Raw genomic sequence first — 13,737 nt, 5'->3', positions numbered from 1 at the left:
TACCCAGGAATGCCTCCAGCTACACCGTATGTCCGATCGCATTTGCCAAGGTTGCCCTGCGAATTTCTTCTCGTACAGGATTATTGTATCGAATTAGCTATGACCACATATCACAATACACCCTGTCTTCATGCATGGGAGGGAAAATCGAGACGTTCGTCTTCGAGGGGTCTCTTTCTGATGGTCTGTCGATCTCACACTCAATCCGACCCTGAGCCTGAACGCATCAAGCCCTATTTCATGATTGGCTGACCGACAGCTTCATTGTTTCAGAATGCAGCCAATGGACCAATCTCGAAACAAGCGTGGCAGTGAGAGGTTGGGATAGGGTGGGTTCATCTGCTTGAAGACACCACTCACGGGTCGGTGGCAAGTGCACAGTGCGGATGTTCCATGGATGATGGCCCAGCTCGAGAAAAGGGGCGCGCGCCCTGAAGCTTTTCGATACACCTCATGGACCAATTTCCAGGGCTGGTGGACGGACGTATTTTCAGAAAGCGTTACTAGCGAAACTTACAGGCACAAAGAACCATCATGATATTCATATCTCAACCTCTGCTGCCTGCACAGTCAATTCTCAACATTCAACTTCGTCAATGCAAATGATACCCCGCGCTATCTAAACTGTATTCTTTGCCCGGCTTTCAATGACGTGGATATAATCTTAAAAAGGATCCCCATTGATAGGGGTTACTGGCCGCAAACTCTCAGGGCGGAGCAGTCGACTATGGATCTGATCCCTACCAGTGTGGACCGTGGGCAAAGATCGTCATCTTTTTTAACCGGTACGTACAGCCATCCAGAATCCGAAAACGACCTGAGCCATGACCGCACACTGGCTGACAGTCTCAGTCTGTCCTCTTGCCACATGTATGCTGGGCCCGACTCGACAGTGGAGTTTTCCTGAGCGCATTTCTCGTCGAGGCTTGAGAGTATAACCGCTAGTCTCACAATGCCGAGAGTTCATGGGGTCATCATCCCATGGGCTGTTCTATATAGGACTTGGCAAGCATATCGCTGAGGACAACATTTCACCAGGGATTTAATTAGGTGAGATCCCACCCCATGGACGTCATCATAGCTGTCGCGTGCGGCAAAAGATGGAATCGGAGGATGAAGCTCAACAACGCCGTCTGCATTCGGTATTGACGTTATAACCGCGGTTGCTACGCGTAATTCCACACGTCTCGCTCAGATGCTTCATCCTCCTGGCCCAGACTGAAACCCAATGAGCAGTCTTGACCCTTGAGTTGCCTTTGATGAGACGGCAAGAAGCGATTGTGTGACAGGGACTATCTCAATGACTCTATTTATATACATTATACACCCTGAGCGAGGACAGAAATAAGCTTTTCTTAGACCCTTCTTCCCCTGAAACTCGAACCCCGTGGAACCAGCTTGCGCGTTGCCGGACCTTTTGATATCAGGGCATCCCGTCGTGGAGAAGCCACGGGGAGCCCTGCACAAATGATAGCCGTCAGATGTGCATATCACCGAAAATCCCCAACGATCAGCCACTGCCGGCTTCGCTAGGAGCACGCAAGAGTGGACAGGCTCACTCATCATCGAGGGCATTTTCCGTCGAATTGGATGGGTGGTGGACTGTCCCTGAGGCTGACCAGCGATTCTTCGGTGCCTGGGCTTCTCCGTGGAGGAAGTATGAAATCCCTCCCAGCCCAAAACCCTTGCCCCCGACTTTTCCTCTCTTGCCATTCTCTCGAGAATCGACATTCCTTACTCTTCTTCTGCTTGCTATATTCGTCTTTTAATGCTATTACGCCTCTACACTCACTTGGGTTTATTTTTCGAGACATTTCACAACGAATATACCTCCATTCCTTTGTTTGTAAAGCTAGTCTTACGCGCCACTCTTTCTATCAGATACATCCATTCGCAAGCACCAGGTCCTGACCCTGCGGTCGCATTGCTTAGTCCTCTTATTCACACCAGATTATCAACATGAAGTTCTCAAGCGTCTTCGCGGGTGCTGCCCTCTTTGCCAGCAGCGTTCTCGCCGCTGACGTCGACCCTATTGTCATCAAGGTACGGCGCATATACAGCTGACTGCAGCCCGAGGAAGTGGTGACGGTGGCTGATACATCGTCTGCAGGGATCCAAATTCTTCTACAAGGGCAACGACACCCAATTGTATGGTCCATGCATTCCCCGCGTCTTTTGACAACTGAACGTAGCTAACGAAATGCCTCAGTTACATCCGTGGTGTCGCCTACCAACGTTAGTAGCCCATCTAGCTATTAATGAAATGATTGAAGCGTTTTATTGACAATTGGCAGAGGAATACTCCGGTCCCAAGTCCTCCTCAGACAACTACAAGGACCCCCTAGCCGACGGCAAGGCATGCCAGCGTGATGTTCCCATGCTTAAGAAGCTCAATGCCAACACCATTCGTGTCTACGCCATTGACCCCAAGAGCGATCACAAGGAGTGCATGGACCTTCTCAGTGAGAATGGAATCTACGTTGTGGCAGACTTGTCCTCTCCCGACACGTCTATTGTTCGTAACGACCCCAAGTGGGACTACGATCTGTACACACGGTACACCTCCGTCGTCGACGAACTCGCTCAATACGACAATGTCCTTGGATTCTTTGCTGGAAACGAAGTCTCCAACAACCCCAAGACTACCGGTGCCAGCGCCTACGTCAAGGCTGCTGTGCGTGATATAAAGCGCTACATCAAGGCCAAGAACTACCGTGAGATTGGTGTTGGCTATGCTACCAATGACGACTCGTCTATCCGTGAGGACATGGCCAACTACTTCAACTGTAACGAGGAGGAGGAGAGCATTGACTTCTGGGGTTACAACGTCTACTCCTGGTGCGGTGACTCCAACTACGAGAAGTCTGGCTACAAGTCCCGTACCGATGAGTTCCGCGATTACTCGATTCCCGTCTTCTTCGCTGAATACGGTTGCAACGCTGTCCAGCCCCGCAAGTTCACTGAAGTTGAGGCCCTCTATGGTGACAAGATGGCTGAGGTCTGGTCTGGTGGTATCGTCTACATGTACTTCCAGGAGGAGAACGACTACGGTATTTTGAATTTCCTCCCCATCCAATTATTTAACCGGCCTCTGACAAAATAACTAGGTCTTGTTTCCCTCAAGGATGGTGAGGCCTCGACCCTCGAGGACTTCAGCTACCTCTCCAAGCAGCTCGCATCCGCAACCCCCACCGGTACCAAGAAGAGCGAGTACAAGCCCTCCAACACTGCCCTGCAATCCTGCCCTACCCTCGGCAAGAGCTGGGAGGCCACCGCCTCCCCTCTCCCCCCTTCGCCCAACCAGGACCTTTGCGAATGTATGGAGAAGAGCCTCACCTGTGTTGCCAAGAGTGACATTCAGGGCAAGCAACTCTCAAAGACCTTCAGCACTGTCTGCGGTTACAACGATGGCAAGTTCTGTGAGGGTGTCAACGGAGACCCTAAGAAGGGTAACTACGGCGCCTATAGTGTCTGTACTCCCGAGCAGCAGCTCTCTTTCGCCATGAACGCCTACTACGAAGCCCACGGATCCGACTCTCAGGCTTGTGACTTCGATGGTGCTGCCGAAACCCAGAGCTCCAGCGAGGGCTCCGGCTCTTGCTCTTCTCTCTTGGACCAGGCTGGTACCGACGGCACTGGTGTCGTTAGCGCTTCTCCCACCGCTGGTGGCAGCGGTGGATCTGGTGGCAGCGGCGACGCTGAGACCTCCGACGGTGCTGGAGTTTCTCTCACCCCCTCTAGCGTCCAGGTCGGTGTCTTCCAGCTTAGCGCCTACGTGGCTACGGCTATGTTCGCCGGTGCTGCTATGATCATGCTGTAGATTTGGTAGTGGTTGGGTGTCGGCACGGCGAAATCTCTCGTCTACGTTATGTATGACTTGGGCTTTGCTTGTGGTCGTTCAAAATGGTTGATGTGTAGTATACTTGTATTACAGTGCTGCTCCTCGATCGCTTTGCTATTTTCTTGTTTGACCTGTTTTTATATGCGACTGTTCTTAGATCTCCCGAGTAGCTATTTAATTCTTTTATGTCCGTGCAGATGACTCGTCCTCTGCGGTTTATAGTACATATTTTGTAATAGATCTTCACTCGGCCTGAAATGTGTATGCCAATACACTACTGTAGACAAGCCAAGAAATTTCGTGCCAAGGCATGGAGAATCGAACATTAGCAACGAGTTTGACGGTGGCCGCATGTGAGAGGGTTTTAGATTACATTGGATACCTAGTAAGTAATTAGTCGGCACGTCTACGAGTAAATATCCCACCTAAATCTTGTACATATACCACAGCGTTGAGATTACTGGTCGTGAACCACACCGATGCTCTAATGTTACCTGGTTGTATGGTGGCTAGAAGACCAGGAAGGAAAAGAACTAAATAGGAAAGAAAAGGTGAAGAGAATTACCAGCATGCAGTGACAGGACTAGACACAGATGGATAGAACTTTGAATTGCCGTAGACATTGAATATCTAGTTCTGGGGCTGGCCATACAGTTGGATGGGTAACGTTCGAATAGTTTCAAAGCAACCCTTTTTGATTATCAGCCATCACTCTTGCCGCCGCTTCATGGTGACTCGATGCTGGAGTATACCCCCGCTGTCTATTGGTGGGAGTGAATTGTCAAGCGGTTATCTGCAGGGCGTTGAGACAGCGCTGTTGCCGTGCCAACCGTGATCTCCGTCAACGGCAAAACACCCCAATGACAGGCCGGGTCTGCTCGAATCAATTGTTCCTGCAGTCTCTGCATCTGCAATACAATCAATAACCGGTCGGAAATAAAAGGAACCATCCTCGCCACCCTTCGAAAGGAAGTGCGGAGCTTGCAGAGCGCCTCTGTATTGCGACCCCCACGTATACCGAAATAAGAAGGCACGACAAACGGCCCGTGCAGGAACGGCAGGAACGACCCTCCATACAGTACAATACACCAAAAGCGACAACAATGGCCCGCCTGAACACGAGAAGTCAGGCGAAGCAGGACGACTCGCGAGAGAGGTCCCGACCCCAGCGTCTAACCGAGCGATATGTGTCTCCCCCGGCGAAGGAGCACCGCAGAGAACAACGGACAATGGCCACGGCGACGCTCTTCGATAAACGGCCTGGACCGACAGAGAAGCCGGCATTGGGGCGGAGCAAGTCAACCAGGTCGAGGGCAAAGATGGTCGCCGAGCAGCAGTTTGATATCTTTGCCGATAGCGATGGGACGACTGACCGGGACACGCCCAAAGCTAAGAAAGCGACACCTCTGAAGTTGGCACGTACCAATTCGATGATGCTACCGCTGCCACAACAACCTCGGACTCGGACGAGCAGGAAATCGGAGCTATACAACTACGACAAGGAGAACGATCCGCTCGAGGAAGAGCTGGATCCTGAACCTGAACCCACGTCACTTTCTAGAAATCCCTCCGATGCATCCTCGACCAGACGATCGCCGACGAGAAATCGAAACACACAGCAATTTACTACTTATCGACAACAGCACAACGAATCGGAGGACGAGAATGGTGATGATAGTTTTAATTCGCTTGATGACTTTATTGTCAGCGACAATGACGAACCGAGTTACCACGAAACCGAGGATGATGAAACTGAGGAAGACGAGGAGGAACACAAAGCGTCTCCACCACCAACACAACGGAGGAGATTACTTCGAGGCAGACGACCAGACCCAACTGCTGAAATAGAGAAAGCTTTGCTTGAGTCTACACGGCGGCCAGACCTTCGCCTTGAACCTTCCTTACCGGCTGCATTTGCGGCGCCCTCGCCGAATTCGGATAGAGTCGCAAGAAAACTATTCCAGAAAGATACCGATGTTTCTGATAAGATGGACCGTTTGAACCTAGAGGATAGTGATCCCTCCTCTCAGCTTCAAAATGATCTGTTTGGGTAAGTCGTGTTACCACCATGCCCACCCGATATAGGGCAAGTTTGTATTAACGAAAGGCAGGGCGGCAATTGATCTGGACTCAATTTCCCACACACCACCAAAAGAATCATCCTTCCAGACCCCCCCGCCCAGTCCATCAAAGAGTGTCTTGCGCTCTCCGACGAAGGACAAAATTCGAATTCCACCAACCCCCCATCGTGAAAGCACGGATGAGTTCTGGAGTTTGGAAGCCACCAACAACTGGATTGACCAACACTCCCCGCGCAAAGTGAATCAATTGCTTCCGGAGTTTGACGAGTCTGATTGCGAATTCGAGTTGAAGTCCAAATCCTTGGGGGACAAGAAACAAACCAAACCCCCCAGCAAGACCGCCCTGAAAAAGGCAGAGGTTGAGGCAAGAAAAGCGGCCGTGGCACGCAAGAAATCATTCGATAACAAAAAGCCAGCACTTGCAGAAGACTTCCTCAAAGTCCTCGACGACACTGTTTCCGGAGGCGAGGTCCAAAGACGCGCAGCAGACACCGGCGGTGTTCGCATTGTATGGAGCAAGACACTTCAAACAACTGCTGGGCGTGCAAACTGGAAGCGAGACAGGTCTCTCCCAACTCATGATAGGTCCGTGACACCACCTGATTTCTCATCATCTGGAAACGAGACGCCTTCAGTGAAAACGAAACATTACGCCACCATCGAATTAGCGGAACGTATCATCGACGATGAAGACCGATTGATCAACACCCTAGCCCACGAGTACTGCCACCTGGCCAATTACATGGTTTCCAATGTTCGCAATCAGCCACACGGTGCGAGTTTTCAGGCATGGGGCCAAAAGTGTAAAGAAGCGCTCAGAGACCACCCAGTTTACGGTGGACGAATCGAAGTGACGACCAGACATAGCTACAAGATCGACTACAAGTACGTTTGGACCTGTGTTGACTGCTGTCAAAACTATGGACGCCACTCCAAGAGCATCGACCCTAGCAAACATCGATGCGGTAAATGCAAAGGTATCCTGCAGCAGATCAAGCCCAAGCCGAGAAGTGTCTCGCCTAGGAAGAAACAACCTACTCCTCCCGCTGGTGCGGTGAATGATGTGGCAAAAGGCTTGGAAGTCGTCGAGTTGAGCCCATGAGATGCGCTGTGCGTCCATAGATAATTGGACTTTGGATTTCCCGCGACTCGGCGTCTATTGGACTGGGCTGGATACATTGGAGTACGTTGGTGGACTGTGACGCTCTTTAGCGAACCTGATTTCTTTTCCTCTTTCTTTCTTTCTGATTCAGCTTTCTGTTTCATTTTGTCTCTCCTTATTACTCTACTTGACGCATGGACGATCTCTACGAAATGTCAATAGGACAGAAGACACTGTGTGCCTAATGTACATACTCGTGAAATAATAATCACTTAGATATGGCATATCGACTACTTCCTGGGGGCTTCCCCCTCCCCTAAATATGTTAAGCCGAGACATTATTTTGGAAAAACCTTAATTCTACAACGCAGATGGTAAGAAAGATAGAACAGGGTACGTATATTATATGTATGCAAACGTGGATATATTAGCTATATGCCTTAATTCAGCAACAACGCTAGATTCGTTCAAGTGGTGTGGGGGGATTATATATAGACATTAAAAGATCTTCTCGGTGACTTATTACCTTGTCTCCACTTTTCAATGTAATGAGACATTCTGTACCGCCTCTTCAACGCTGACAACGGCATGTTCCTGCCCTTGCTCATGACCACTCATTCCAGACTCAGTGATCTTGGCATCCTCCACAGCGGCAGCAGCAGAGGTAGAAGAGGGGCTCTCAACCAAATATTCCGGGTGGAGGAAAGTAGTTGCAGCGCTGCTCATGCTACTGATACTGTTTCCGCTTTGGCTGACCTGCGATGTATCCGAGGAGTCTGTCTGCGTGTGTTTGCGTCCGCTCCGGCGTGTTTTCGGCGGCTCGGGTTTTTGAGCTTGCTTGTGGGTTTGGGCCTGGGTGCCTTGTGGAGTTGCGAGTCTTGAGGGGCTTGTGAGGGGGGTGCAGTGGCTGGAGGATGAGAGATTGTTCTGGATTCCGGAGCGGCGAGGGGGTGGAACAGCAGGCGGAGGGTTAGATGCGGAGCGGCGAGTGAGGGGGTGATGATGAGCTGGGGGTGCCGGAGGTATGTGGCTAGGAGAGGGATTTGGAACGGCGGATGAGTTTCGACGTTCTGGATCGGAGATGACGGGTTCTGAGGTTGTTATGACGGGGGTTGCGGATAGGAGGCTTGGGCTGTTGGGCCCAGTAATAGTACTTCCTTCCTCTGCAATGCTTGCCGTGGCTACTGGGCTGGTAGTTCCTTCGTCCACTGTTGCTCGTCTTCCGCGCCAGCGCCTTGTCTTCGGAGGTAGAGGCTTCACTTTCTGTTTTGTAGGGCTTGATTGCCTTTCAGGTTGGTGTCCGTCATGGCGGCTCGGTGTGATGATGCCTGGCTTTTCGCGTTGGGATGCAACTTCGTGTACGCTGAGGGAAGACGTTGAGGCAGGATCAAGATGCATCCCCAGTCTAGCGACTTGGCTATGTTTACGAGGTGTTCCACTCGCAGATGCCGGAGAGTCTCGACCATCGGCCCGAGGGAACGATAAGTCTTCAAGTGAGCTCCCCCGCGTACTGGCGGACTCAATTGACTGGAGGGATTCCAGAGACGTCCCCATCTCAACATCTGACACGAGAGCACTGTCTATTGTTGGCAACGAGGAAGTCAAGCTGTCTTCCCTTTGCGGGACATTCCCAGGTTTATATGGCTCTTCTTCGTCACGTAGCCAGTCAACAGTAGCGCATCGGAGAACTAATCGCCGAGTGGTTTCGTCAACTTCGCCGAAATGCGTAATCTTCTCGCAGTCGGCAGTGGTATTACTAGTTAGTTGGCCTCGGACGAGAAGATTGAGCATGCGTTTGAGTTCGTCTCGCTTGTAATGCGGGGGTAGCCTCAACTGAGTATGCGCAACCAGAGGGTAGAGAACTCTCAGGTAGGTGTGTCGAAGAGCCGAAGCTTCCTCCGGGAGATCGAGAAGGTTCCGTATGAGGATATCAACCAAGACGTGGAGGTCATTGGTGAAAAAGTATTCATACGTGCTCGGAGTTGTGAAGATAAGATAAAGCAGTTTAAGCGTAAGGAGTTGGAGCGACGTTTCAGCTATAGATCTGGGTCAGAAAATTGTACGTTTGGAATGGCCTGGAATGGCTAGGTAAAGTACCTTCTCTATTAATCAACAGAATGATATTCTCGCCAAATGTCTTATAAGAGTTCCCATGCATGGACAAGACTTTGATGACCTTGTTTGTCAACGGGTTCGAAGGTGATTGTCCATCGCTGGGGTTATGGGCTGATATCATAAACTGCTCATTCAGAACCAACTGTTGCGCAAAATCAGCTAGTGCTTTTTGGTAAAATATATAGAAAAAGGAAACATACCAGTACGCGGATAACAGGATAATGATATGGGTCGTTGGCGTCAAATGATAGATTCTCAATGATATTAAACAGACCCCGCACAAATTCGTCGTCCACGAGAACTGTCATGAGAAGTCGGGTTAACAATCTGGCCATAACAACCGCCCATCAACCCATAGGAAACTCACTTAGGTCCTCTATTTTGATTTTCTGTATTCGCGACAACTCATACAGGAGATCCATCAGAAGTCGATGTAACCCCGCCCCACTATCGTGATCCTTGTCCAAAGTCCGCACATGAAGCAGTTCAAGCAACCGCGGAAACGCACCCTCCTCGTTCATCATTTGCAGCGGGAACTCATGTTGTCGGCCGTCGAAGAGGAGGAAGGATGCAATCATATGCAGGGTCACGGGGTCATCTTCCTATATCGGGGGTGAATAAATGACCTCTCTCAAAAGCAGATAGGTAGCGGTACCTGTAGGAGAGCGTAAATCATCTGTCGCCGGACGTAGTCCGAATGAGCGACAAAGATTGTTGACGAGAGCAGTTTGAACGAGCATCTCGCAACCTCGAACTCGGACTGCAGATATTCTTCTGTTGGGATTCGCGGAGACTGATTAGCCCTTTGCGGAGGCTTGTAGTTTGGGGGGATAAACATTCGGTTGGTTACCTTTGTATTGGGCAGCCAAGTTCAGATACGCTCGGAGTGCGTTATCGATTAGGTCTTCTGAGGAGCAAGGGGCGGATACAATTTCTTGGATGTCTGCGCAAAATCGGAACTGGTTAGTCCTAGAGAGACGGCGGGAGGAGACTAAGCGCCGGGATCCCAGAAGAAAGGGACGTACTAGTCCAGAATTGCTGCTCATTATCCACGGAGACCTCAAGCTCCATTTCCCACAACTCGATCGTCGTCGTCCTCGGGCCTGTTGGGTCTCTGCTTCACTCATCCCGTCCTGCGCCCGTCAAACAAGTTGGCTGTGGGCTCCGTTGGGAGGAAAGATGAGGAAGTGAGAGCGCTCCCCGTAGTGTGTCCGATAAAATGCTGGAAATAAAGCAGGGAAAAGAGCGAGCGAGAGAAGGAAAGGAAGAGAAGCGAGGGGGAGAGAAGGAATGGCAGACGTTGCCCGGTTGGCGATGACGATGGAGAAGAGCAAGACTTACTAAATAAAGCGTGGCTGAAACCCACTTTAGCCTTGTCACTTCTGCGGCATCATCCACTTTGTCATCCTTACTATATTTATTTACCATTTACTTCACCAACAACTTTTATGCTTCGTTTGGTACAGGCAGATGATCCATATGATTGATACTATATTTGTATAGAAAGTTGTTGCTCAAATAAGAGGCTATAAAGATTTTAATAGTGCAAAGTTACAGTGAAACAGAGTTGCCTTTGAGGCGGGCCTGAATATCGAGGAAGTGGTATTGGTTTACATTCACAAATGCACCTTATAGCTAAATACAGAATCATACAGAGTCATTTGAAATTAGTATCTATCCGGGGCGTTTGAATGGATGGGCCTCGGTGTTTCTGGGGAAAAAGAGTCAGCAACTGGCAACACCGCACTACTGGGCATCACTTACAGGACATATTCATCAAGACTCATCACACTCGGGTCACTGAATAGGAGATAGAAGTATTTTAGGGTCTCCGCAGTCCAGAAAGACTGCATATTATCTGATGGTCGCGGTTCATCAACGGTGACGTCTCTAATAGCAGAATTGGCTAGGTCCGTCCTTGTGGCTTTATCAATAGCCTGGAACATCTTCCAGCCTTTCTCTCGCCAGTAAGAGTCACCTGTGAGACGGAACATAACAAAAACGGATTCTATCGCTTCTGGTCGAAGGAGGTATTGACGGGCTGGGATCCCTACCATGCCTGGTGGGAGGCGGTCCTTGTGGATCTTTTTCGTAACGAATTCCTCCTGTGTGAGCTCTCCCATACTATCAGAGGTTTGGCCTTCGGTCTGTCCGTTGGTGGTTGACTTCTCGAACGCTGGTCCGTTAGTGGTTGACTGCTTGATTTCTTTCTTGGTTTCCTCTTTCTCGGCTGATGGATTGGATTCAGAAGTTGAGACGACATGCCAGTTCCCCTTTTCAGGTTCGGCAGACCGTTTACTGTTTGACTTGAGCCGCTTAGCAGCGTAAGGGTCCAAGGCCGCATAGTAAGTTTTGTCATTCCACTCGCACGGCTTCCCCTTCTCACAGGGGACCATCAGGAATGCTTCCGGCATAATTCCTGTTTTGGTGGCCTCATACGCCCAGATGCAACCGTCCGTCAGCTGACCGGCTAGCTTCAGGTCGTCTTCTAGCCCTAACAGTTTGGAGCCAATGGCAAACATACCACCAGCAAAGCAGGCAAGGTGGGTGCCTTCGTAGGTGAACGCCGCATCGAGCTTCTTTGTCATAGTCATGGTTGACAGGAAACGGACATCGCGGTTATTTTTAAGCATGGGCTGGTAAACGAGATGCTTCCGTACCTGAACCATAGCTTTATTGTACATGTTCAGATACTGGTCGTTGTTACCACCAAGCAACAGGTATTCCTTTGGTAAGAGCTCGTATGTAGAGTCACCAAGAGCTCCAAGACCAAATTTGTCAACCCCAGAGATTGGATCATTGAGGCCACTATAGCAGTCTTGCTTTGGGGGAGGTGTCCGTTTGCCGAGTGCTTTCAAAGAACCGGGTTCTGACGGGTCAGCTTTGTCATGGTGAGCTGGTTCTGCATTGTAACCGAATTGGCTCGCATGGGGCGACGCCTGGCTTGTTGGATTGATCTCGTGGGACAATGGCGAGCCTTGGACGGGGTGCCCAACGGCGGCTACCTCTCGCTGGTACCCTGGAATTTCTCTGCACCCGGATGAGTCTATGTTAAGGGGCCACAAGCCCGGTAGTTTCGTGCGATCCTGATAATCTTCGAGCGCGTTTGTAATCCGGGAAATCGCATCGTAGTACTTGTTATCCTTGGTCAATTGCGCTAGACGCGTGAACTCCATGGAGAGTGAGCCTAGCTCCGCAAGAACAGCCGAGTGACCCCCTCGGCGATTCCGAGTTGCATACTCCGGCTTCCACATATAATAGAGATCCGGCATCCGGTTCGGCGTATCGAAAGCGCCCATCAGGACATTTGCGAGTTCAACAGACTTTTCCAACAGCACATCGTACTTGTGTCCCGAAATATCATAGGCGCCGAGCATCCCACCTAAGTAACGAATGACAGTCTCAAAAACTGGGATGTCTTGCTTTTTGGTGGTTGTAAAGTCGATTTTCTTCAAATAGTCGACCGCCATGGAGAATTCCTCCTTCAAATCCATGATCCACAACGTATCCAAGGTGTCAACAAGGGTTGCACCCCATCCATTAAATGAATCGCTAAAACCACCACGAACGGGGTAGACCTCGTCGTGGCCCATGGCAGAGACCTTATAGCCATTCCAGGCATGTAGAAAAGCCGACTTTACACTTTCGAGTTGTTGCATCCGGTGCATCTTCTCGGTGGATGATTCATCCTTGGCTTTCACCTGTAGCTTGGGAAGCGACTTTGGTGGCCCAGTTGGTAGCCTTATCAGAGTCTCCGGATTAATTGGAAATTGTTCGGGCATTGGCTGCCAGTGAGGAAGTGAAGACGTATCTTCTTCAGTTCCCTCATCCTTGTTGCTCTGTGTTTGTGCGCCTGTCTGGGGTCTGTGGTCACCAGATTCCTTGTCTTGAGATGGTATAGTGTTCGGGCGACCTGGGGCTTCTATTGGTGGGGCTGGTCTGTCATTTGGACCTTTGGAGGGTGGCTGATGTTGCCCCGGTTGTCCTAGCGGTGCTGGTGGTTTCACCGGGTTTTTGTTATCACCATTGTCTTTATCATTCTTGACCTGGCCACCAGCATCGTGGCCGGGGGAGGTGGATTTATGATCATCAACGGGTGGCGGAGGGACCTGCAATACAGCAGATTGATCGCGAGACCGGCTAAAGTGGAGTATAAGCAGAACAAATATGGCAGCAAACACCAAGGAAATGCGATATCGTCGTGCACGAAACATTGTCGGCGGGAGTCCGGTAGGGGGCTAGGGGTTCACGGGAGAGGAGGGAGCAGTGTGATAGACGTCGAAAGCGAAGGTGAAGCCGCCGCCGGTCGGGGGCGAGGATATTTCGAGGGACAAAGTCACAGGCTGGAATTAAAGAACGACGATAAGGGTCAGGATTGTTGGTATCATTCAGGTCATTTCGAGTAATAAGGATGTTGCGGTCGCGCGAAGTCGCGTGCAGGAGATAGAGTAGTCACTGTGGATATGATGAAACTTTGTAAGGGGTCCAGACGAGTAATTCAGTAAGAGATTGGAAGTTGAAACGCAAGACCGGTTGCAAGGCTGGAAAAAGAACGGGAGCCCCGTCCTCAGGTGATTTCCTCCGTGTTGTGAACTGCC

At 50.4% G+C, this 13,737-nt stretch overlaps 5 protein-coding genes across 5 annotated transcripts; 2 read left to right on the top strand and 3 right to left on the bottom strand.

Annotated features, from left to right (window-relative positions):
• Positions 1-1,084: 1,084 nt before the first annotated feature.
• On the bottom strand, positions 1,085-2,084 carry ASPVEDRAFT_680709 (uncharacterized protein). Its single transcript, XM_040815975.1, has one exon. The coding sequence runs from the start codon at positions 1,729-1,731 to the stop codon at positions 1,201-1,203; it is 531 nt and encodes a 176-aa protein (XP_040668310.1). The 5' UTR covers positions 1,732-2,084; the 3' UTR covers positions 1,085-1,200.
• On the top strand, positions 1,960-3,820 carry ASPVEDRAFT_133150 (glycoside hydrolase family 72 protein; the record flags this gene model as incomplete). Its single annotated transcript, XM_040806997.1, has 5 exons — positions 1,960-2,043; positions 2,111-2,148; positions 2,210-2,235; positions 2,295-3,050; positions 3,108-3,820. The coding sequence occupies 5 exons, from the start codon at positions 1,960-1,962 to the stop codon at positions 3,818-3,820; spliced, it is 1,617 nt and encodes a 538-aa protein (XP_040668309.1).
• Positions 3,821-4,944: 1,124 nt separating this feature from the next.
• Positions 4,945-7,024, top strand: ASPVEDRAFT_84038 (SprT family zinc-dependent metalloprotease; the record flags this gene model as incomplete). Its single annotated transcript, XM_040817488.1, has 2 exons — positions 4,945-5,891; positions 5,953-7,024. The coding sequence occupies 2 exons, from the start codon at positions 4,945-4,947 to the stop codon at positions 7,022-7,024; spliced, it is 2,019 nt and encodes a 672-aa protein (XP_040668308.1).
• A 352-nt stretch (positions 7,025-7,376) lies between these two features.
• On the bottom strand, positions 7,377-10,453 carry ASPVEDRAFT_42039 (uncharacterized protein). The gene is made up of 7 exons (XM_040812490.1): positions 10,165-10,453; positions 9,990-10,082; positions 9,795-9,913; positions 9,507-9,741; positions 9,340-9,440; positions 9,122-9,281; positions 7,377-9,060 (listed from the first exon to the last, which is right to left on the bottom strand). The coding sequence occupies exons 1-7, from the start codon at positions 10,208-10,210 to the stop codon at positions 7,565-7,567; spliced, it is 2,250 nt and encodes a 749-aa protein (XP_040668307.1). The 5' UTR covers positions 10,211-10,453; the 3' UTR covers positions 7,377-7,564.
• Positions 10,454-10,813: 360 nt separating this feature from the next.
• ASPVEDRAFT_132309 (class I alpha-mannosidase 1A) lies at positions 10,814-13,353 on the bottom strand (the record flags this gene model as incomplete). Its single annotated transcript, XM_040806907.1, has 2 exons — positions 10,814-10,850; positions 10,904-13,353. The coding sequence occupies 2 exons, from the start codon at positions 13,351-13,353 to the stop codon at positions 10,814-10,816; spliced, it is 2,487 nt and encodes an 828-aa protein (XP_040668306.1).
• Between the last annotated feature and the right edge of the window lie 384 nt (positions 13,354-13,737).

The sequence above is a fragment of the Aspergillus versicolor genome (assembly GCF_001890125.1).
Source record: "Aspergillus versicolor CBS 583.65 unplaced genomic scaffold ASPVEscaffold_5, whole genome shotgun sequence".
In the NCBI taxonomy this organism is placed as follows: domain Eukaryota; kingdom Fungi; phylum Ascomycota; class Eurotiomycetes; order Eurotiales; family Aspergillaceae; genus Aspergillus; species Aspergillus versicolor.
Note: the sequence above shows the minus strand (reverse complement) of the source record. Positions and strands in the feature narration are given on the sequence as shown.